The sequence below is a fragment of the Lasioglossum baleicum genome, chromosome 15, assembly GCF_051020765.1.
Source record: "Lasioglossum baleicum chromosome 15, iyLasBale1, whole genome shotgun sequence".
NCBI classification, from domain to species: domain Eukaryota; kingdom Metazoa; phylum Arthropoda; class Insecta; order Hymenoptera; family Halictidae; genus Lasioglossum; species Lasioglossum baleicum.
The window spans coordinates 8,596,375-8,620,801 of record NC_134943.1 but is presented as its reverse complement, the minus strand read 5'-3'; the positions used below and the strand labels follow the sequence as shown (position 1 = coordinate 8,620,801).

Below are 24,427 nucleotides of genomic sequence, written 5' to 3'. Positions count from 1 at the left end.
TTTATGTAATGACTAAATGCAACGCGGGCCATTTTACTTTCGACTCGCGTGTCTAGATCGTTAGCCGCGAGACGGATCGACACTGTCCCGGCCGATCTAAATGATTTTACTTGTGCAATGCAGAGCGGTCTTGTCTCGACGACTACAATATTTGATTGATAGGCGGTTGTAAACGGTACATTTCGACTAATTTCTTTATCGTCATCTCTTTTTGCGGCATCCAAACGATAGCGAAAGTAACCTGATTCTGTTTGTCAGATGAATAAAAAATTTTGCAGGCGCGAATATGTGTTGAAGGAGATTCGTGTGAGACGGTTCGATCGAGTCGCCGGAGAGCAGTCGATTTCTCACGAGAAGGAAAGCGCAGTGCTCTCAGAGGGCAGGTTAGCGCACTTTCTCCAGCCGACTGGTAGCTATCGCTGTGAGAGAATCTGCTGCGTTGACGGGACCGAGACGGGTAATTAGATTTAGGAGACCGGAACTGTTTCGTAACCGGTGACGGTCTCGCGTTCTTCGCAGGAAGTACTTTCGCCTTCTACGATTCTTCCATTAGCCGAGATGCGTTCTCGATCGACGCAGCATCCTCCGACCAAACACTGAACACTGCCGAAAGCTACTCAACAATGCACATGCCAATTTTGAATCGTTATCGATGCGGAATGGAAGAAGTTAATCGAATCAGAACAATACTCTTTTATTCTCACGCGTGTTTAGCTCGAACAAATCCGACACAGATTGCCCTATTCTACTTCTCGCTCATTAGATGAATCATTTGATCCCGCAGATCACGATAATTTCTATCGATAAAATGTGTTGACGTGCGTGAGCACGCGATCAGAAATAATCGGCAATGATAAAGGAAATCTACGTTTTCATTATCGAAGGAAGATACAGCAGACCCATTTGGTCTGACCAAGACTACTGTATTCTACTTCGACTTCTCGAAGTGGAGACGAAGTCTCTTCTTCACGTGGTGCTGGTCACGCTCGCCCTAATTAAACGAACGTTCTTTGGCACAAGCTGTCGACGTTATCTCGTCAAGTATCGCTTGTCACACTTACCGTGGAGTAGAGACACTTCGAAGGTCCGTCCGTGTCGCTCAAAGCGGAAACTAGAGAGGATTACTCCCGATGAAAGAGCTCTCGGAAGGAGTCGTCAGCTCGCTGGACAGTAAGTCATATTACGCCGAGGACAGCACAGCCTGTCCGACTGGCGGATGATCTGAGGAGAATGAATATCTGAGGCTGTTGACTGACAAGACGTCCTACAAGTTCTCCCGCGTTCCGTTCCGTTCCGTGCCGTTACCACTTTGCCCAAGACACTCGTCACCGTGTAAAGGGCCAGTACGCGTCGTAGTCCGCTGATCCTAGTTTAAACAAATGCACTCGTCAAACCTTTCTTCCCCTTGCTTTCCGTTTCTCACTCGTCAAATCTCTTTTTTCCACTCACCTACCAGCCTATTTGCTTTTGTCCATCGTTTCTCTACCCGCCGCGTGTCGGGACATAGGGGAGAGTCGTGCAGTACCGATCAAAACTAGTTTTGACTTCTCCGGTCTGATGGCTGCAATTTGTTTAGAAAGACAAATGAATATAGTAATTCTGTGAAATGTTTCGCAGCCATATTGCTCGTTCTGTTGTTTTCGCTGTTCTGATACATTTAGCGTACACGTTGATATGTTACGAGTGTTAAAACTTATTTTCTAAATCTGATATTTCGTTTCTCAGGTTGTGCTTGCAACTCAGGTTAGCGTTGAACGAGCCTTCTCTGCTCTAAAGTTAATGTTAGATGATTTCCGGTGTAATTTGTCACGAGAGAATATGGAAAAACTCATGTTTGTCTCATTAAATTTTGATTGTAGCAATTAATTTTATCAATAAAAAATTTATGAAATAATTGATTGTCTACCATTTCTATTTAATAATAACTATTAGAAATTTCCTTCATCAATAACTGTTATGAGCGATCGAAATAAATTTCTCTCATCGATAACTGTTATGAGCGATCGAAATAAATTTCTCTCATCGATAATTGTTATAAGCGATCGAAATGAATTTCTCGGAACGATAACATTTACCAACAAGAGACAAAATGTTCGGTTACTTAGAATCCTTATTTGTAACCAACACGATTTTAGTCGATGAAATACTTGTTATTACATGACTTTTTTTCTTTTTGGTTATAACAGTTAGGGTCCCTGGCGGCAGGGCCCGCTCTAGCGGTTACGACGCCCCGGGCAAAGAAAACAAATTGCCGCCCCTTTTTAAGCACTAAGCACCGCGCTGAACAAAATGACCTTTTTTTTTTTAGCAAAATTGTCTGGCAAGGGTAGTCTGAAATTTTCTATTAATTGAATATTTAAAACATCAATATTTTTCTCACACTTACAGCCAAAGGCGTATGCCCGGGTTGTCCTCCCCCCCTAGAGCGGGCCCTGCTGGCGGTAATAACTATGTACCTAACTACCGTCTCATCGAAATCGAGTACTATCGCAGTTTGCGTAACAGCAGTAATCGACGGTTCATGTTGCGTCTTCGCGTCCGGGGATCGTGCGTAAGCGATTTCCAAGGGAGAAAGGAAAACACCGTCTCCTTGGGAAGGACGCACCGGGAAAATCGTAATTACATGAACACGTGCCGTCTAATTAGCCGCGTCAGGGTCGGGACGTGTCCTCTTCGGAACGTCGTCGTCGCGGAATTAATGGCACATGCCAACAATCGTCGCCATCTATCGATCGTACGTCCCGTAGGATTTCTGCTCGATGATCTTCAGGAGGCAGGGTCGTTCTTCCGTGGAGATTTTTCTGTTCATTTCACGCATGCCGACTACGAGCGTTCTCCGCGATAAATCACGCGCCGTCTCGGAGAATAAATGGACGATTATACTACTGAAACAGTTTCGACGACCGCTTGTCGTCCGTCGGGACGAGAAATACTTGTGCTCGATTTTTTCAACGGGTGCCACGGGAAAAATATAACGAGGATCAATCTGCAAAGAAATATTTCAGGTCAAAGAAGAATTATTACAGAGTTGCGAAGGTCTATTAACGTGGACGTAGACATAGCTGATGTCCTGCTGGTCCAGAAAAAGATATATAAAAAAACTTTTTAAAAACCACGCTTATATTAAGATGCACTAAAAAGGAGAAAATAATTTCTGTCCTGGTTCGACATAAAATACCGAATCCAATTAAATGATTAATAATATTTTTCTCCAAAATTTTAAGCAATTAGTTAAAAAATTTGTTCTGTTTTTATTTTAATTTCTTTTAATTTTTAATTAGTGTCGGAATAGATAGACAAATTTAATATAAATTTAAATAAAATCATTGCATTAGTGACTACAAATAAAAGCGTGGAGCACCCACGAAGATTACGTCAATGTAGTTTAGCGCTCCACGCTTTTATTTTCATGGTCACTAATGCCATGATTTTATTTAAATTTATATTCAATTTCTCTATCCATTGCGACACTAATTTTAGAACAGAAGAAATTTTGAACTAATTGCTTAAAATTTTGGGGAAAAATATAATTAATCATATAACTGGATTCGGTATTTTATGGAGAACCAGGAAAAAATTATTTTCTCCTTTCTAGTGCATTTTAATATAAAGTTTTTAAAAAGTTTTTTTTATATATTTGTTATTTTCTACTTTTTAGTCTTTACGTATCTTATAATCGATTTTAATTACCACTTCAACCAAGATCTGTTGTAAAAAGGAAAATATTGTGTCATGATTAGATAATTTATTATCCCGTTTTTATAGCCAATAAATAAATATCCTATTGAATTTCGGCATTCCTATGGGAAGAGGTTAGGTTAGGTTACTTATTTTTGATCCCACGAGTATGGCGGCAAATATTGTCATTGGAAGCAAGTGTGTGTACAAAATTTCAGCAAGATTGGACTATGGGAGAGGTTTAAAATTCGATTACAAGATTTGACGCATTCAACATACTATACAACAACACGGTGAGCTAATATAAGCGTGGTAAAAAAGATCCAAAACGCATTTGCCGTGTTTCACCGTTTATTTCATTTGACAACTTATCTGCAATAAATCTGCTCGCGGGATTTCTATTTTTACAGCCGCGCAAAGAAATAAATGCTTTGTGCTCTAATATAGAGAGAGGGTTGCGTAACAATCGAAAATTGAATCACAACGATCTTGGAGCGAATCGCGGCACGACGGACACGAATGCGCGAATACTCGGCGTATGTCCCTTCGGCATGCACGCACATAGGTTACGTGAGCCACGGATTGCGCATCGCAGTCGACCTACTGATTTAGCATTTGATTAATTAGCTTGTCCGTCTTGTCGAACGAAACCGGCGTGTTTTGTACGCGCAACCAATGTCTCCCATTTTTCTACGTGTTTACGACGTCGGACGGTGGGAAGGATTATGTGTATAATTAATAAACTGCATGCGCGCCGCGGTGATTTTCATCTTGTTGCCGGTCGGGATTTATGCCGGTCGTGTCCAACTATCAAAGTAAATCAGACGTCCACCTGGCAACCCCCGCAAACTCTAAACATAAATGGTGACGGAACAGTTGAAAATTTCGAGCCCTTGCTGATCGCCATAATTCTTCTGAACGAGTGACCGGTCGTTACGCAACCGGTCCATGGTCCGTCGATTGTCAATCGCGAAGGTGCGAGCATTTGCATAAAGCATTTGCAAACAAGGGGTCGCGATTCCTCGAAGCCAGCCTATTTTCCAGCGCTCGTCAAGGTGCACGTTCGGTTCTATCGATCTTGGATCGCTCCACGCGGAATCCTACCAATCAAATCGCGACTCTCGACCTTCGCGATCTTCCACGATCGTGCGTGGATCGTGTGGGGTGGTTTATGTAAGATACTGGTTTGCCGGCGTACCTCCGCGGTCCCGATAAATTCGCGCGACCTCTTTGCGCGCTCGATCGCTATCTAGCATGGTGCAACAAGCCGACTCTTTTCTATCTTTTCCTTTGACGCCATTTTTAATTATCAGGCGAGTTCTTGTAATCACGATCGCCTCCGTGAATTCATAACACCGCGGCGTAACAACTTGATTATTTTTCTAAACGGGTGACAAGCGATTCCGGCCTTTAAAAAAATCCTATTATCCTACTTAAGGATCTCAGGATGATGCAACGCGCGTTCCACAGCTTTTCCATTTTTTCCCCATTATCTTAATCACGGGGTAAATCGCGAAATTGTCTTCGCGGATTGATCAAATCAGCATTATATGACCGATCGGTGTTTACGTACGTGCCGTCGTGGTGCAATATGCATCTACGATCTAATTGTATGTTTTTTTCTTTTTTCCCCCGGTTTGTTGATCGTTCAATAAATTCTTCCAGTTGGAATTAATAATTTAAGCGAGCCTGTTTCTCACGCCGGACCGCGTTTTCCAGGCGTCGATCGAATCGTTTCGATATAGAGACAAATGTTTACGTTATTCGTCCGTTGATCTCTCGCTTAGGGGAACGACGCTCTCATTTAATGGTCGAGCGATCGCGGAGACGCATGTTCCGCGACATCTCGCAGACGCGTTTCACGCGCTAATTACGCGTCGACGGGTGCGCGACGCTGCCTCGTAATTCAGCTAATTAATTTGCGGCGGACGGGGTTGTCAGTCTGATAGAGTCCAAAGTTGAGCTGGAGATTTGAACGGAGGAGTTTTCTCTGCAATCTCGGCCGCTCGAAAACACTTCTGGAAGAATATTTGTCTCGTCGGATTCGTTCCGTGTCTGCGCGGATAGTATACGAGGTGTGGCAATTAAATAACGAGACTTCACTTTTATCCCCTTCAACATACTCTCCTCCCCTATCTATGCATCGCTGCATACGTGTCTTCCATTGGTCAAAACAATGCTGTAGGTCATCAGCTGTCAGCCTCTTCAACAACTCTGCCGTTTTTGTTTTTACATGTTCAACAGACTGAAAATGTGTTCCCTTCAATGGACTTTCGACGTTTGGGAACAGGTAGAAGTCACACGGTGCGAGATCTGCCGAATACGGAGGATGATCAAGCACAGGAATGCGCTTGTCCGCTAAAAACTGCTTCACACATTGTGGGCTGGTGCGTTGTCCTGGTGCCGAATCCTCGAGTCGTTCTTCCACAAATCCTGTCTTTTCATCCTTACTCTTTCCCTCAGCTTGATTAGGACTTCTTTGTAGTATCTCTGATTAACGGTTCGACCTTCAGGCACCCAGTCAGTCATGTTAACACCCTCCACACTCGTATCGAAAAAAACCGATCAGCATTGCCTTCAATTTCGACTTGCTCTTGCGCTTTTCAGTGCATCGATTGACGCTTTGTTGCTGAGTCGTACTGGAAAAACCAAGTTTCATCACATGCGATAATTTTGATGAGCATGTCTGGTTGTTCTGTGAGTCGTCACTGTAGTGATCGCGCCACTGCAACGCGACAGTGACCTCTACAATTAACGCTAGACAAGAAATAAAAGCAGACAGGTAGACAAAACTACGAATCGTTGCTCTGGAAGCATCAAAATCAACGATCCACTAATGACAACCTCGCCCGATGCCGTTACGTGGTGGAAACTGCCCAGTCTCGTTATTTAATTACCACACCTCGTAAATCCACCTTTACGCGGAAAACGCTGGAACGAATTAATCGCGTAAGTCGAGAACTTACGCAGAACTCATGCAGAAAAATGGTTTTGCTACACGGTTAACATGAGAATAATAATAATATAAGCTCTTCGAGGCGCGAATGCGTTCTCCGAGTTCCGGTGACTTGAACGGGGGTCTCGGAGGTTTGGGGGTCGTTGCAACGTATGCGAAGCGTTGCTGGCATAGTTGCGGCGTTACAGCATCGCGTTCGCGGACCGTGTCGGCCAGCAGAGGACCAAGAAGCGCGGAAAGCTTGCTTGCTTTGCACCGTGGAGGGGCACCAGAGACACGCTCCTCCCCCTCGTCGCATGTGTCCCACTGTTTCGCCGATTTTTACCTGTGCATTTAGTGCGACTCGACACACCGTTCGACCCGGTGCTAGTATCTGCAGTCTCTCTCGCGTCTTGTTGTTTTCTCACGGTCCGTTTTTCTCTTCTTGTTTATACCCCGCGTCTCTCGTTTGAGGAACGCGAATCGTTCCGAATCGCCCGCGGCGCTCACCGATGACGCTGGCGACCCAGATCGATCCTGCCGATCGAATTCTTGGCTCCAGGTGGTCTCCAGTTCTGTGTGTTTTGCTCTTCGGCAATTCGTCACTCCTTTTGCGTCTTTGATGGTTCGTTCGGTCATGATCTCTGTCTCCACTACTGAACGCAATCTTGAAGATCTTCATAAATTGTTGATGTGTCGTCTATTTCTGGTTCGTATCGGATTGAGACAGCGATCTCTCCGATTCTGTCCCAGTTTCCGTTACACGTACAGGCGTTAAAAGTGGATATCGTTGCGTATTTTTGGTCTACGGATTTTGGGTCGGGTTCGCCTAAAATCAGCTTATCGATCGAATTGAAATATCATGACCGGGATAGAAGCGAAGGTGCAGTGAACGGAGTGGTTGTGCATTGTTGCGGGTCAATCGGGCGAGCAACGAACCCGAAAGTTTCGGGGGTGTCTACGGTGGTTTCGATCGTGGGTCGTCCTCCGTCACCTGGACGGCTGTGTATTCTGCGTGACGGGTGTCCCTAGAGTCTCTCCCAGGCGTCTCCATTTCAAAAAGGCATCGTCCGCGCGTTGCGGCGCGGCGTGGCGTGTCGTGGCGTGGCTTTGCGGAACGTCTCGAAACCGCGAGGACGCGCGAGCGCGAGCATACAGTAGGAAAGGGATCGACAGCGGGAAAAAGTCGACGTAGGAAACGGAGGGGGAAACGTGTCGGATTATCCGTCGGTGGCCGATCGGACCTAGAAAGCGAGTTCTTCTAAGGTTTCCACTGGCGCTGGAAGAAGCCACGCCGTGGACTGCGGACCCGCCGCCAGAAAGAGACACGAAACGCTTTGTACGTACCGGTGCGCTTGCTTCCCGGCCCGCTTGGAAAAAGCGAGCAAAACGCAAGAGAAAGAGAGAAAGAGAAATAGAGAGAGAGAGAGAGAGAAAGCGAGAAAGAGGTAGAGTGTGTGAGAGTGCAGGAGGGGGAAAGAAGAAGAAGAAGACGAAGAAGAAAAGAGGAAAAGAAGTTGCGAGTGGCGGGCCGTGTCCTCTCCTTTCAACCCCCCGGGGGCTGGCTAGGTGGTGGTTGTCGCGCGAGGTCTCGCGAGGATGGATCGGAACGAGAGCGCAAACGAGGGTGGCAGCTCGCCGGACACGGTGATCGGCCGGTCCTCGTCCGAGGAGGAGCGGAACAGACGTGGGCCCATCACTTCCGGCGAGTACGTGACCGTCGGTGAGAGCAGCTCCAGCCTGGACACCCTGACCAGCGGCACAGGGCCTGCGAACCCCCCCGAGGACAAGAAGAGGGGCAGATTCGGTGCGCTGAAGAGCAGCTTCCGCAAAGAGGGCGGCCTTTTCAAGATCAAGAAGAAGATCAGGCCCGGCGAGGACGCCGCCACACCGACGGACCCGGATGCTGAAGAGAAAGGTTCATACCGACAGCCCGCCCTGCTGCCTCAGTGATCATTCTTGTCCGCGTTTCGCCTGTTTATTCGGCATTCCCGAACCAACCGGATTCGGTAGCTACTCGGGTTCGTTTCGAAGGGAAGTGTTCGACTGGTTCCTCCGAACCCGTTCGCGACGAGTCGGTCTCCAGAGACAGTGAACACCGTGCGAGCGGAAGCTATTTGCGACGTTTCGGCGTTCCTCCAGTCGACTCCGGATTTAATTGCCCCGTTGTTTTGAATACCGCGACACTTGACCCGTGATCGATCGATCCCTCGCGACCCAGAATCCGTGAAGAGATTCTTTGAGACTCGAGGTCGTCTTAATGGGCCCCGGCTATCTCGACAATTACCCAAGCTCGTTCATTACGATCGGATTCGTGACAGTCGACTGTACTCCGCGCACTTCATTTAATTCGAGGCTTATTGGGCTCTCTTCTATCGAGTTCTTTGTTAGATCACCGATCAAAAAGCCTGCGGAACTTTTTCCCTATTCCTTCCAGACCTTTTTGACATCTCAATGCCTTTCCGAAAGCCGGTCCATCTATTTTTATGGGCTCTCGGAAACTCTGATTTACTCTCCCGGAACCTGCAGAACAGCTACTTGCCCTCCGATTTCGATAACTTTTGGATATGTTACAAATAGGCTGCCGATTCGATGCATTGGCAAAATTTAAATGAGATTTATACAATGTATCGAAAAACCATCGAAATCGGAGGGTAGATGGCTGTTCTGCAGGTTCCACTTCATCCGAGTACCCTGAACACGGCCGAATCCGAAAATTCTCAAGCCTCTCTGACGAGAGATCGTCTGCCGACACAGAGACGGGTCGCAAGAGGAGTCCGGAGGCGGAGGAGGACGAGCAGAAGGATGTCGGCACGGCCTCGACCTTGAAGAAGAAGAAGAAGAAGTCGCACTCGCTGGTGCGCAAGCTGAGCCTGAACAAGTTCCGTCTGTCGGCCGCGGAGCAGGAGCCGCGGCACACGCCCGAAGGTGGTGACAGCAGCCGGTCCCAGAGCCAATCGTCGCAGGAGTCGCCTAGCCTCTCGGACAGCCCGTCCAGGATCGCGCGGAAGGGGCACGGGATCGAGAGACTGGGTCCGCGGGAAACGATCGAGGCTGGGCCACGTGACGACGCCGCCGGCGGCGTCGCCGTTGTTCTCAACGTGGAGAAGGGGGACGCCAGGAAACCGGAGAAGCTCACGGAGAAACCGGTGACCACCGTCACCGTAGTGCACCGCAAGTCGCCGTCGCTGACCATCAGGACCATCTCGAAGACTGCGCAGCACGGTGAGCGATCCAGGAGACGCGCGGTCTCGTCTTCCAGCCTCCAGCTTCTCGTTCTTCTATCATGATCATACCCTACGATCCCTACTGCCTTCGATCCTTCGTTCCTCCGCTTCTCGCTCGAGTAGATGGCAGTAGCTAGACCCTTCGCTTTTGGGCAGCTTCGTTTCTCGGGACACTGTACACTGTCTCGAAACATGCCTCTTCTTCCGGTTCTTACTGTCGAGGTTTTCAGGTGCAAGCACGGTGCTGCACGTTCTATTGGAATGATATTCTCTTCGCATCGGTGTTCCAGTACATTGTTCACCGATCGGCGAAATCGTTTCCAAAAGAACACAGCTCACACTCGAAAGCCTCAACAATGACAAATGGAAGGAGAATCTTCCAACCCCTAATTGAAGCGCTCGCAAACGCCTCTCTTCATCGTTAACCACTCTCTCATCCGCTGGTATCAGCTAGAGACTAGACTAATACTGTATCGAAGACTCGTCGATCCCCGAAACCCGCAACCTGCTGAACACCGGCGTGTTTCGCGCAGATTCGCAGGAGCAAGAGAAGGAGAGCAAGGAGGCGTCGCGGTGCAGCTCGACGCTGCCGTACGCGATCTCGAAATGGCCGGAGCAGCGGCCCGGTAAATCGGGGGAGCCGAGCAGAAAGTCGCGGTTGAACGTGAAATCGGAATCGGAGTCCGGGATCCACGGGAAATCGTCGCCGCACGAGGTCCGACGCAAGCTCTCGTTGCTCGAGGAGAAGCGCGCGATCTTCCAGCGAAGGCTGTTCGAGACGACTCGCGACTCCGACTCCGGGGAGACGGTGATCGCCGTCGATCTAGACGACGAGGAGAAACGGAAGCAGAAGGAGGAGGCGCGCCGCGACGACACCACTAAGAAGAAGGCCAGGCATATCAGCGTGAAGAAATTCGACACGTTCTCGACGTTCGAGGGCACGTTCGACGAGGAGACCGGCGTCGGCTACCTGGCGGGGATCGAGGAGGACTACACCGAGAGTTACGATCGTCAGAACGAGTACCCGCCCCAACCGGCAGCCATGGCACCCATGGCGGACGCACCGGAGAAGACCAAAGTGGTCAGCCAGGAGAGCACGGTGAGCCTCGTCTTGATGCCTCACCTTAGTGCTTTCTGTTCTCTCTTCCTTAACCCCCGAGCTTCTTTAACTCTTTTGTTAACCACGACCTCGGTGTATTTTCTTCCTGTAGTTCGTTTAACGATTAATCTTTTCGGTAAACCGTCGACGTCCACTGCAATCGCAGAACCTTTGACAGAAACATTTAGTCGTCCACGGTATTTCCTGACTTGTCGCAGGTATTTCCGGAGTAATCAGATCCTCTTGTCCGAGATTTTTGCACACTTTCTCTCCTCGTTTTGCTAGTTTGTTCGTCGAGTGTCTTTGTTTTCCGTTTTACACGGCCGACAAGGTGGGACTTGGTTGTTGCAGTCGGAGTCCCAGAGTGGCTTCGGAATCTCATTAAAGAAACGACCTAGATAAAACAAACATTTTCCAGTAGATCTGTTACGCGTTCCCTTCAGCATGCCGTATCCTCCCGTTTCACCTGGCCACGAGATTAAACCAAGTTCGAGGTAGAGCTTATCACGAGCTGGAGAAACACATAATGTGCATACAAATTCAGATAATGTATATTATTTTTAAACGCGGATTGCGTAACTAGCTGCGTAGCTGCTTTAGGTCTGCTAAACGGCGTTTTACTTAACAGCGAACACGTAACAGTGTTTCACCGATCACGCAATAAATTACTCTATTAAAATGGGATGCGGCGTGAAACTTTATCGATACAGATTTTACAAGCGACGTAATTGCCAGTAATCCTCGCGAAGACTCGTCCATCACTGGACTGCGGATCTTCATGAGCCAAATAGACATTTTATATGATAGTTCCATCCATTTTTGCCATAAGTCCTTGCTTTTCTTTTTGGATCGGCCCTTAAGAGGGTACATTTGTTTCCTGCCAATTTCTTTCAATTCTGGAAACGAGTCTACCCCCTTAAGATCTCGGCGAAAAAGAGGCGCGACGCAAAGAGAGAACTCGACACCCGACCGCCGATTTTTCTCCGGATCCACTTGCTACTCGATCGCGAGTCTGGTTGCGCAACCGGGCGCGGTGGAAACCGGCGGTTTGCTAGCCGTTGACCGGCAGAATTTCAAAACAGTCGCGGGACGGTTGTAATTCCATGACGCAGAATCGATGGACGCGTTCTGCGGTCCCGGTTTGCGGTCCCCCGCCCCCGCTTTCGTTCCGCGAAGATTTTTCGCGACGATCCGGCGCGGCGCGACAACGAGTTTCGGGTTACTGTTCGCACTCGCGTGCTCTCTGTCCTCTTCACTCGTTCGCCCGTGCTTCTCCCTTGTCCGCGAGAAGCTTAATTGGCCGACGTCTCGAGAGGAAGACGCGAGCCGAGCAACAACGCTCCCCCGCTCGGCACGGCTCGGCTCGGCTCGAGACGCTTATTGTTAGGGGACCGAAGAAGCGAGCTAAGTGCAACGTGCTCGGATCGTTACAGAGCCTAGGGGGCGGCGGATCTTCGTCGAGGGAGAACGCCTCGATAAAACAATAGAGCGGCCGCTCTCGCGGATAACAAACCGCTCCGAACGGAAACACGCTTTGCTTCTCGCTCGCAACTCCGTTCTAGAGACACTGATCGCTACAAGCAGAAAAATGCTTCGACGATCAATTTTTTTTCTATTTTGCGACACTCTGGTCGTACAGTTCGAAATGAGTTTCACGGAGGAATCAGCCCTCCGCACAGGCTAGAAAATTGGGATCGCAAAAATTTGTAGACGAGGATGTATTCGCGCGATCGCTTGAAAATGCTCGGTCGCTTCGAGATAATTGTAGCCTAGATCAGAAAGGCAATAAAGAACGATAGGCTGTTTACGAGCACTTAAAATCGGAGCCGTTCCATTAGAGGGAGATTACATTGTACATACCTACTGATCATTAGAAGCGGACCGTTATTCGTGCGCGTCGTTGTGACCGATTGCCGCGATTCGTCGCGCGCAAATCGTGCGTACGGTGTCCTAAAGCCAGCGATCGAGTTGTTTGCTGTGCTCGGTTTCCCGGTCGATCCCTCTCCGTGAGTCATTTCTGCGGTGTGCGTCACCGGGCTCGGATCCAGGGGTCGATTCACGTCGATCCTCTCGCATTCCGTCGGGAACCATGGAGACCGAGGGCAACTTCTGGAGGAACTTCGAGCTGAACTTCGACAAGCTGAAGGTCTACCCGAAAAAGTGGACGCGGTGCAGGGTTCGTTCGCCAGTCTCTCTTTTCTCTCGGAAGTTTCCCGCAGACTTTCCAACCCGTTGACCACGCGGACTCTGTTTTTCCATTCTCGTAGTGCGCGATTCCATCCGGAATCTCGAATCGAAGTGGTCCTCGGCGAAGTTTTCCCCGTTTTCGACAGTTTCGCGAGGATCCGGTGGTGATAAAAATTTGGGATAACGTGGACGTTTTTCGACCAGAGTGAATTCGAAACCGTGTATTTAAATTGGAAATCGCGATGACGCTCGACTTCGAAATTGAATCCGATCTCTTTCATCGTTTTCTCGCGGGAAGAGCCGCGGGATTGATTGTGCCGAACGGGATTCAATTAACGGAAAAATCGAGCTCAAGCGAGATTACATCGTCGGCGGCGCGAGAGTTCACAATTTTCCGTGATCGATTGGTTTCCCGCGACTTTTGTCAACGGTAATCGTCGTTGTTCCTCTCCGGGACGCGATAAGATAACCGTGGGACCCGTATGAAAACGTTGGGGACGGGGACTCGCCTGCACTCGTGCGGTTCAAGCTTCTCGACAAACAATCCGCGGCTGATAATTGCGGCACGGTGGTACACGTCTAGAAATTTAGAGCGCATTAATTAGATAAACCGAGTGGAAAATACATTTACGAGACGTTGCTCCTCCGATTGGCAATCCCACGGAACTGTACAGAGCTGTCTGTAGAATCAACACGAACCGGAGATGTAAAACCGGGAAATAAACATCTCACCTTTATCCGATTTTCGCTGCATCGATTAATCGCTAAAACTATCATTTTAAGCCGTCAATGGTATTGATCCGTTGACCGATGAACGTTATCGATCGCGGAAGAATCAGTAAGTAACGATCTCTGTTTTTATTGCAGTCGTCACAGAACAATGCACCGAATGCCGGATTAGGCGAGAAACGCGAGCACCTGTACAAGATCCTGGTGATCGGCGAGCTCGGCGCCGGGAAGACGTCCATCATCAAGAGATACGTGCACCAGTTCTTTTCGCAACACTATCGCGCAACGATCGGCGTCGACTTCGCGCTGAAAGTCTTGAACTGGGACCCTCACACCATAATCAGGCTACAGCTATGGGACATCGCAGGTCAGTTAAGGGGCTAGACAAAGCTGGGTTTTTTTCAGCAGTCAGAAGCGCTAGATAATCAATAGTCCTATTTAACGAGGTGTAATTTGCATTGCAGCCTAAGCAGCCCAGAGTGATCTTTTATATCTAGCACTTCTGACTACTGAAAAAGCCCATCTTTGCATTATCGAGAAATGAGAAGGCGCATCCCGTCTACGGTTCTGGGAAAATCATGGACAGAGTTTAATAGTTGTCTTTCGGTGTTCCAGGTCAGGAGAGGTTCGGGAATATGACCAGAGTGTACTACAAGGAGGCAGTAGGCGCGTTCATAGTGTTTGACGTGACGCGGAGCGCAACCCTCGACGCTGTGGTCAAATGGAAACAGGATCTAGACTCGAAAGTGCAGCTACCCGACGGTTCCCCGATACCCTGCGTCCTCTTGGCTAACAAGTGCGACCAACAGAGGGAGGGTCTGGTCAATTCGCCCCAGAAAATGGAAGAGTATTGCAAGGAGAAGAACTTTGCCGGATGGTTCGAGACCTCCGCGAAGGAGAACATCAACATCGAGGAAGCGGCGAGATTCCTCGTCAGTAAAGTGAGTAGTCCTTCAGAGAAATGTCGAAGCTATATTTGCGTCGCGATTAATACCGGTCTGTTACACGTTCCCGGGATTTGTCTGTGACGTTGTTTCACGGGACGGGGATCGTCTTAACGACGCAGGTTTCAGTTCGTGGTAGATATAATTCCTGACTCCGCCACCTGTGTGACGACAGCACGGACAGTGTCGATTACCAATTCTATTTCGGAGAACGCACTTGATTCGGATCCACTCGCACGAGACAGTGAAAGGGAAAGTTGTTGAAGCCGAGAAACTGAATTGAACGTCTCATTCCAGATACTGCAGAACGATCAGCTGATGAAGGGCAACGGATCGCAGTACCAAACCGACGGCGAGCGATTCGCGTTGAACCAGTCACCGACGAGCACGAAAAAATCGTGTTCCTGCTGACGAATCGGCAAGCCACCGATAGCACCAGGATCCACACGGTCCGTCATCGTCGTCCCTTCGTCGTCGTATTGCCGTCGGTGCCATGACACTCACGCTCCGTTCCATTTGGTCCTCGCTTCGGCTACCGGATCTCGTCCCGATCGCATCCTCGGGGCAACAAGATCGGCCGCTTTAGAAGCTACTCGTCGATTCGTTGGTCGCTGTCTTCCCTTCGGAGACGTTTCTCTCGGCCCTTTGTATATACCTGCTGCGCGAAAATCGTGCCACGAGCTTGGACTCAACCTTGCACGCTGAACCTCTACCGAGCGGAAACGACGTCTGTAGCGCGCGCGCGCGCGCGCGTTAGAGCAACCAGGGGCCAGTGGGAGGAGCCGACACCGCCTACCACTCTGGAGGGGTTGTCCTGGCTCCTCCCACAAAATTGAAATTTTCTCGGCGAATCAATAAGATCCAAGAAGGAGGGGCATACGAAGATTTTTTAAAATTTAGAGATTAACGCGCGGCTCCAACAACTCCGATCCTTGATTCCCCTCTTCCAGTGTCGGAGGAGACGACATTCCGATCGCTGCAACATTCCTCCTCTTCCAGAGCAAAACAAGACTCTTTTGTACTTCGAGTCCTCGCCAACATCGTTCCATTTCTACGTCGAGTTCAATTCCTAATCGAGATCGACCGCGCGCCGACGATTCCGTGTGCAATCCCGGAGGACTTCGACTTTTTTTCTATTGTTCGCGCAAGGAAAGTCAGATGAATAAAAGACAGAACGACGAAACGGTAGTTAACACAGATAGTCGACTATCGATCGTGTACGTTACACTAATAAATCTAGGTTACGCAACTAAGCTCGTACGAACGGAATCCGTCTTCGGCGGCAGCTGAAGAGCTGCGAGTTAGGAGGAAAACGAAGGGGAGCGTTTCGTCCTAGGCCCGCTAGAGGACTCGTCGGTAAGGCTATCTAGCGGGCCCTGCCTTAGACGCTTCCCTCCCTTAGATATCGGAAGGCGGTTGAGGACGGTATACATACATACATGTATAGGGATCGGTGATGGATCAGGGTAGTAGCGGGAAAGGTTTTGCATATTTGTCCATCTTGTGCGACAGTGCAATCACGACTCGTCGCGTCGGTGGCTGTGACTCAACGACAGAACCCTTTTGTACTCTACAATCCGGCCAGCCGATCGCTGATCGCCGACGAACCGCATTTCCGCCCCTCGAGCGTAGAACCCGGGCACACAAGCTCGGTTACGTTTACTAACTCGCAAGTTCACGAACGTTAACACTTCGCGGTGCCACGTATCCCGTGTCTTCGAAATTGTCTATAGGTATTATACATATATATATAATGTAATTATACATAAGAAACATATTATATATATATATACATATAATTTATAGTAAATTACTTGAAAGTCAATATATTATTAAACCGCAAAGCAACGGACGTTCCTTGGCCTAGCGATGATCCCGTCAGTGTCCTCGATTTTCACCGGTAACCTTGAGAAGTACCTTGGAGGCGACGTTACCAGACTGGGGTAACGGTACCAGTTACCGGATATTTAGTGACGACTTTGTAGTTTTTTATTAATTGGATGACATTTTGTAATTTATTTTGCATTATTTGCGGTAAACGATCGATTATCAACCTTTCTTCTGTATCGTCAAATGTTCCTGGACGATTTTGTTGAAAAGCAACAGAAATATTAATGAAGTTTTCATCCGAAGTTTTGGTCCTATTTACCGTACACAAGAAAGTAATAAGAACTTAATTGATTTTCGATTTTCTGTCCGGTAACCGAGTAACCGGTAACTAGTACCTTTACCCTATGTGTATTCCCCTCTAAATGCTTCTTCCTCTACCACTAAGTTGACGTCACATTATTCCCACTGCTGCTGTTAATATCTGCTAGCTAATGTCACATATTCTCCTCACGCAGAGAGTCGCTAGAGGGGAATCTGGTGGTGGAGAGCAACGAAGCTTGAGGGAGTGGTCAGAAAGCTTTCAGTGCCCATGGAATCCTGTTTCACCTTCCACGCCTGTTCACGCAATTTTTTCATCGCGTCCCCTTGAGTCGATGATTTCCCATGAATAATCTCCATCGACTAACGAGAACATTAGCGTAACGTGTCGCATAGTTTGCGAGTAGGTGGAAGAATGGGCGGTGCTAATTTTTTCCGTATTGTCGTACTTTATTTAAATATCAAGATGATAAAAAGACGTTGCGTAAATTCACTAGTACACGGAGAATCAGTACACAGCTTCCTTGCGACTTCGGTAGCGAATGATCAGGAAACCGGCGAAATGACTGACCGCGAATATCACCAGCAGACCAATCAGATCCGTGGTGTAGTGGCTCGGTAGGTAGCCGTACTTCTCGAGGACTCCGAGGCCGCTGGATATGCAGGGCTCTTCGGGGTCCGGTGAGCAATCTTCGAGAACACAGAATCAGTATGAAAGACTCTCTCCAGAATCCTTTCTCGTAAATGTTGACGATTAGAAACGTACTTATGCGATCGATCAACAACCATTGAGTCAAAGAAACCGCCTCCAGACCGTAGTAGAACTGGGACAGGTACTTCAACCACGCGATACCGGGTGCCAGGTGTCTGTCGAACAATTATTTGTTGAGTGTTTTCCGATCGACGGGTAATCGAGGAAAATTTAGAACCCCTCTTACCCAAGATGCAGATAAATCCCGCAGAACATCAGACCTAGGAAGTCGAGCGGCACGGAGAACAGAGAAGCCGTGTCCACAGATTTGAACGACGCCGATAAAAACAAACCTGTTTGAACAGTCTCGTCATTTTTATAGAAATATTAATAGCACGATAATAATAGTAAACACGCTTGGTACTCTCCATGCCTCACAAGTTCTCTCCTGGTAGAAATTCGAAAGGAATGCGGCAGCAAGCCGTCCGATTGGGTCATTTCATTCGCACTTTCGGTTCTGGCCGAAATATTGGCTAAAGTGTGTCGTTGTGAGGCAAGGGGAGTACGAGAAACTGCAAAGTAGTATTAGTATCGGCAAACAACGCCGCAAGATCGTACACGAGATCAAAAGTGTGTTCAGAGTCCTTGCGTGAGCTTCGCCGATCATTGTTAAACAGTTTGCGAAGGAAATCTACGAAGCGTGACGGTAGTTTGCCTCACCGAGAGCGGACGCGGAAATGGCAGAGATTACTACTGGCAGCGTGAAGTAGACGAGTCCTAAGAATCCCCCGTTCAGTCCAGTGACAGTGAACACTAGAATCGAGTAGAGCAGCGGCTGAAATATCGCTCCGGGTATCTAGAAACGTTAGTGCAAAATTATGTAGCGTGACGGTCGACGGTTCTCGGGTAAACTAGCCGGTAAGCTTTCTACCCGAACGAACTAACAGAAATCTGGAAGAGCAGAACTTCGATTACGCAGTTAGCTCGATAGAGTTCGAAGTTACGAACGCGCCTCCGCGGTCTGGTTGCGATTAACGGAATAATCGGAACGAGGTCAGCGATGGGATTAGCTTATTAATTGGTCGAGTCTCTCACCAGAACGACCACTTTGCTGATGTAATATGGCGCCGGGCTGTAAAGTCCGCCGGCGATATCGCGCAGCAGGAGCGGTAACTCTCGCGGGAACGTGTAGAAGACGGCGTAATTAAAGGTGAACACGGTCTCGACCACCACCAGGTACAGAAGACCCTGCATGTTCTGTATTCCGCCCTGGTCCATCGCTTTCGCTGTCACGCCCACGTACGGCGAGGCAATCAGCAAGCCTATGAACTTCAACGCGCGCGTGTGTCGGTGTTAGAGAGATGAACGGACTTTTTCCAAAAAGAAGAAGGACGAGTACGATGATTTTCAGAGGATGCTCTCACCATGTAGGTGACGAATCGTAGCACAAGCGTCGTGTAGCTTCTTTTGTACTCGACGTAGGTCCTCCAGGTGAGCCACTCGACCTGCGTGAGCAGCAGAGCCTTTTTGAAGTCGACGGGGCCCGGCGGGGCTTCCAAAAATATTAATGGCAGCTGCTCGACCTCCGACGTGGTCGTGCACGAATACTCGATCAGCTTCGACACCCTTTGACCATACTTCGACTTCTCGTATTGATCGCAGATCCAGTTCACCTGGGGATCAGTTCGTGCCCGCGTCAATCCCTTAGCTCCCTATTTTTCCCGTTGCGTTTGCTTCCCCTTTACCTTTTGGTAACTCTCGGACTCCTTTCCCCGAACGATCGACAACTGGGAGACGTAGAACTCCGCGCTGTTGAAGGTCGGTGGACATTTCAGGCTCAGGCTGGAAGGTGAAACGATGGTTGACAAGTTCAAGTTGAAAGTAAGGGGTGGCATGGCGTAAGATAGTTTCTAACCTGTCGAAAAATTCATTGGCGTCGGCGGACGAGCCCTGGAATGCGACTTTTCCGCCGGAAAGCAGAAGGACCTCGTGGAAAATGTCGAGCAACCCGGAAGCCGGTTGGTGGACCGAGCACATAACGATTTTTCCGCTGGCTGCGACCTGCCTCAACGTCCTGACGACCGCTAGAGCGCCGTAGCTGTCCAACCCTGTGGTTGGTTCGTCGCAGAAGAGGATGCTGGGCTCGGTGAGCAGCTGGAAAACGAGACAATAAAGAGGAAAGCTTTCTTCTTTTCTTTCTAGAAAAGGGACTTGATTGTTTAACGAAATCATTTTCCACGATCTCGTCGACGTTTGCTCTCACTTGAACGGCTAGAGTGACTCTTCTTCTCTCGCCGCCGGACAAAGCGGACAGCCTGCAATTCGCACACTTGGTCAAACTCAGCTCCGCCAGCATGGCCGTGATCCGATGCCTCCGGACACTCGCGCGAACCCTTCTGTCCATCTTCATGCAAGCCTTCGCGCGAGAAGTGATCGAAACGATGCACAAGCGGTCAGAAAAATTGCAAATGCTTGATCGGTTTGTCGATCGTTAATTGGAAAAACGAACCATGAACTCCATGTGCTCTTGAACGGTCAGCGACTCGACCGCCAGGTCCACTTGCGGAACGAAACCCGATATCCTTATCATCTGCTCGGTGTCTATCGGCTTCCCGTTTAACAGTACCTCGCCCGTCGCGCTGCCTGTCAACCAGAAATTTCAATCGTCCGTGATCGGAATTCCCATGGGAAGGATCTGTGCGCGTTTGTCAACGTTAGAAGACGGTTTAACGTGTCCGGGACAGATGAACGTTTAGTCGGAGAATTAGAACAAAAAGGGAGGAGAGAGAGAGAGAGAGAGAGAGAGAGAGAGAGAGAGAGAGAGAGAGAGAGAGAGAGAGAGAGAGAGAGAGAGAGAGAGAGAGAGAGAGAGAGAGAGAGAGAGAGAGAGAGAGAGAGAGAGAGAGAGAGAGAGAGAGAGAGAGAGAGAGAGAGAGAGAGAGAGAGAGAGAGAGAGAGAGAGAGAGAGAGAGAGAGAGAGAGAGAGAGAGAGAGAGAGAGAGAGAGAGAGAGAAGGAATTTGATATGTCCAGAACTAAGGTTGTTAAGGATGAGAGAGAAACATCTGCTTCGCGGGAGCGTATGTTCTTGCGTTGTTAGAGCAAACACTGTTATAAGCGTGTTACGATGTTCGAAGAGTATCGTGATGTCTGAGTGAGATGTATGAACCTTTAACTCGCCGGCTGATCGTCGCGAGCAACGTAGTTTTCCCAGCACCGCTGCAAACCGAGAAGTTCGTTCAGTCGGAGAAACAATCCGTCCTGCTGGAAACAATTAACAACCCTGCGGCATACTAAACGCCCGAAATATTTTTCCGAGCGACCGATGTTATCTCCGGAAGGGACCATCATATCGAAACGGCAAGCGCGATAATCGGAAACCGATCGGTCCCGGTGGCGTAGCTACGGTAAAATTACTCTAAAATCGTTTCTCGAGAGATCGATCGCAGCCGAAGGAATTTCGAGAGCCCCGGGGAAATTACCTTGGTCCCATGATGGCCATCAGCATCCCGGAATTAACTATACCGCCGACTAAAAGTGAAACAGATAGTCAAACGAATTTCTCAAGTTTCTCGATGGCCAGACTCTCGGGATTATCGTTCGATTGTGTACCTCCGTTCAACAGAGTGACGTATTCGGTCCGCTGCAGCCCGAACATCGCCCTCAGGCCGCCGTTACACTTTTTCTGGACCGTGTACGAAATGTCCTTCCACGTCAGGCAGAAGTCCTTCGGCAGGCTCTGCGGCAGCGACGGATACCGCACCCTCGCGTCTTGCTGCATCTGAAACAATTCCCGCGGCTTATCTCCACCGAGAACAGAACTCCTACTCGTTCGTTTGTTCACCGCTCGCTGGTCCACCGGTAAATAATGGTTCCTCACATTGTCTCGTTACGTAAACGTCCAGCACCTCCCGAGAAAGCGCGATCTCTTCGACAACGGTCGAGCGACTCCAGAAAATCATTTAACGCGAGGCTGACCGAACACTTTCCGGTTTCCCGTTCGCTTTTCAACTATAAATCTCCCCGGCGCGGCGCGGCGCGGTGAATGGAAGCGTTTAGCTGACAATCGCGATAAGAAATCCGGAGAGAAAAATGCGAAAAGCATAGCCGAAGGACGCGTTCGTCTCCCGATCGCGTAAGGAGCGCATAATTATACAAGAATTCTAGCCGTCGTTGCTCATCGGAGCCCTTCCACCGACGACGCACCGTGTTGCCGCGGCTGTAGGTCAATCGTGGTTACATAAAGTACAGGTCCGGCTTGCTGGCCGCCATATTGAGCCGGCTAGCGTAATGATTGGTTGTTTATGTAAGCCGGCTCGACGCGGCGCGGCGGATCGATCCCAGATCGGTGTGTAGTACTTTGATTGATTCGCCCCCAGAGACTCGCTCGAACGATCTCCGAGTTAGAGCCCCCTGTTTCCTGTGAACAGCCGGCCGGCCGGAGATCGATGGATCAGACGGAGAAATAGAAACGGATCACACGAGCTGGCAACCTCGAACCGCAACCTTCGAGGAGGAACAGCATGCGAGCAAAGGCTGCACGGTTCGTTTCGTTTTCCGCGCGGAGAAAATGAAATTTCGATGCTCTGTCGATCTGCCACTTACTGTAACGGTGTCGAAGAGGATCATCCCGAGGAACAAGAAGAACACAGCTAACCGGTAGCCGAGACACATCCGCCGAGACGATCCACGGAAACATTCAACCGATCGAACCACCGATCGACGTCGAACAAAGGACGCCGATTGTTCTCCGTTTAATTGCACTGTTTCCCAACGAACCTTGAGGACCTGCCATTGATTGCTACTCGTGGGTTCATTCTGTAGGCACACGCGACTCGCCGTTACGCAACCCGTCGTCGTGTCGCGTCGCAGAAAAGAATCCGAGCAACGGGTAACGATCCGACGATTTCCCGATTCCGCGAATTTACTCGCGAAGCGATTCAAGAGCCGACGAACGCTTCGCAATTTGTCGGACGCGTCGTCGTCGTCGTAGATCGGTCCGCGGCAGATCAGGTTGTTTGGTCTCGCTTCCCGGCTATGGAACGGTGACTGGGCTTATGGTAACCGGAGGCGAATGTTATTCACCACAATACGACACCATCGCGAGCGGTTTTGCGAGGGAAGAGGCGACCGTGTGTGTCTTATATGGAACGGTGGCTGCTCGTTACACAACGATACCGCGGCGCGACGAACGCGCTCGCAACTGCTAGGATTACGCCGCTGCTCCGCTCCGCGCCGAGTCCACGGTTTTACGATTTTATGCTTTTACGCATACCGACGCGGATTTTGCGCTATCCGGGGAACGCGCGAAAGCTCCCCGCAAGCTATCTTCGCGAGAACAGCTCGTTCTCCCATCGTTCTTGACACGTGTACCCTCTTCAACGCCCACCGATAATTCTGTGGTTGCAAGGATTACACATTTTATTATTTCATGGTAAATTAGGAATGATATTAAAATAAAGTATGATCGAAGCGTGATACCGCTGTAATCGGGACAGTTACTATTACTTGTGATCAAAATTTGAACCCTTTACACTCGGAGCTATATTCTAATTCGAAAACCGAATTTTTATTCCGGCCTGAAATGTTTTCATTTTATATGATTTTCTTAATTTTATCGATATAAAACCGATATAATACACTTCGTACAATACTTTCAGTACTTTATTAAAATATTAAATACGTTTAGTAATTTATTGAATACAAATTTAGTAACGCAACAAATATTTTGAATAATGGTATGTTACGTCCTACGGTGGACGTTTTAAAGAGGTATGTAATTTTATTTTAAAGATTTAGATACAGGATAAAACGCAGTTTTTGAACCTACCTGCATTCGGGTAATACTGCTTCGAATACTAGATTCGAAGCCTACCGGCTTCGGTTCGGATAATTGAGGATTCCTCAAGTTTAATTGGCTTTGGTTGTGCGATTTATATCGTAGAAATCGAAGTCACTTCAAGTATAAAATGATAGTCCCTTTCCTCGAATGTAATATTGACCGCATCGTTTTAATTCCGTAATATCAACACCGAATATTGTTGGCAGACTCACTGAAGGAAGTTTATGTGGATGAACCGTGTCGTAATTTCAATTAGCGGAAAACAATACTGATGAAACGGGTGGTATCGTAAAAAGTATCGGCTCCATGGATACGCGGTTTCGCGGTTAACGAAAACAGCCCTCGCATATTTTATTTATGTATGCACGCGGACGCGGCATCGTCACAATTTATTTATTCAGGCGGGGAGGAAGTCCGGGGGGGGGTAGTATTGAATGCACGTCTAGCGAAATGCATCCGTCAGCGAATTGTGTAACTGAAATTTGCCGTGTGCAGTTTGTTTTTGTACATCCAGTTAAAAACGGTTTCATTACGCGCGTCGAGTCGTTAACGGCCCGGCAATGTTCGAGGCACAAACCAGCCCCCGATGTTATACCACTAACAGAACGAATCCAGAAAAATCGCAAACAGATATTTCGTCGTTTTCACTCAGCAAATATTAACCGGCAAAATAATTATCGAATGAATATTTGAAACAGTTTCGATTGAATCGTTTAACCCTTATGTCAATAACCGGCCACCCGAGTATTCTTGTTGGTATAACACAATTTTTATTATGCGAATATAGAAAAAATATTATCCCGGTTATTGACGAACGTGGTGAATTTTGGTTATTTACGTAAGAGCTCAACAACGATATTAGAGGAGAGTACAGACGGTGCTGGTCTAAATTCGGCTACTCTCCCTACGATTTTTCATCTTGATCCTAAAGGAATAAAAGTGGAGTTC

General features: G+C 48.6%; 2 protein-coding genes across 11 annotated transcripts in view; one reads left to right on the top strand and one right to left on the bottom strand.

Moving 5' to 3' along the window:
• Rab32 (RAS oncogene family member Rab32) overlaps window positions 1-17,179 on the top strand; it is a 29,118-nt gene extending 11,939 nt beyond the window's left edge. The window contains exons 1-6 of one of the 5 annotated variants that reach the window (XM_076438834.1): window positions 7,216-8,531; window positions 9,371-9,838; window positions 10,374-10,939; window positions 13,994-14,222; window positions 14,471-14,796; window positions 15,097-17,179. In XM_076438834.1, coding sequence (XP_076294949.1) covers window positions 8,213-8,531; window positions 9,371-9,838; window positions 10,374-10,939; window positions 13,994-14,222; window positions 14,471-14,796; window positions 15,097-15,210 — 2,022 coding nt within the window. In that variant the 5' untranslated portion in view covers window positions 7,216-8,212 and the 3' untranslated portion in view covers window positions 15,211-17,179. Of the gene's footprint in view, window positions 1-7,215; window positions 8,532-9,370; window positions 9,839-10,373; window positions 10,940-12,186; window positions 13,116-13,716; window positions 13,919-13,993; window positions 14,223-14,470; window positions 14,797-15,096 lie in introns of those variants that run through there. The other 4 variants (XM_076438837.1, XM_076438838.1, XM_076438835.1 and 1 more) reach the window with 4 other exon arrangements.
• A 182-nt stretch (window positions 17,180-17,361) lies between these two features.
• On the bottom strand, window positions 17,362-23,361 carry Bw (brown). 6 transcript variants are annotated; one of them, XM_076438829.1, is made up of 14 exons: window positions 22,243-23,361; window positions 21,250-21,418; window positions 21,120-21,168; window positions 20,807-20,856; window positions 20,148-20,281; window positions 19,902-20,054; window positions 19,554-19,792; window positions 19,384-19,480; window positions 19,063-19,311; window positions 18,734-18,967; window positions 18,359-18,494; window positions 17,886-17,991; window positions 17,714-17,814; window positions 17,362-17,637 (listed from the first exon to the last, which is right to left on the bottom strand). In XM_076438829.1, exons 1-14 carry the CDS (start codon window positions 22,309-22,311, stop codon window positions 17,456-17,458), a joined length of 1,968 nt encoding a protein of 655 aa, XP_076294944.1. In that variant the 5' UTR covers window positions 22,312-23,361; the 3' UTR covers window positions 17,362-17,455. The 6 variants fall into 6 exon arrangements, with proteins under 6 accessions (XP_076294944.1, XP_076294942.1, XP_076294941.1 ...); XM_076438827.1 differs by having other exon boundaries at window positions 17,362-17,814; window positions 21,518-23,361; XM_076438826.1 differs by having other exon boundaries at window positions 17,362-17,814; window positions 21,250-22,057.
• Window positions 23,362-24,427: the final 1,066 nt, after the last annotated feature.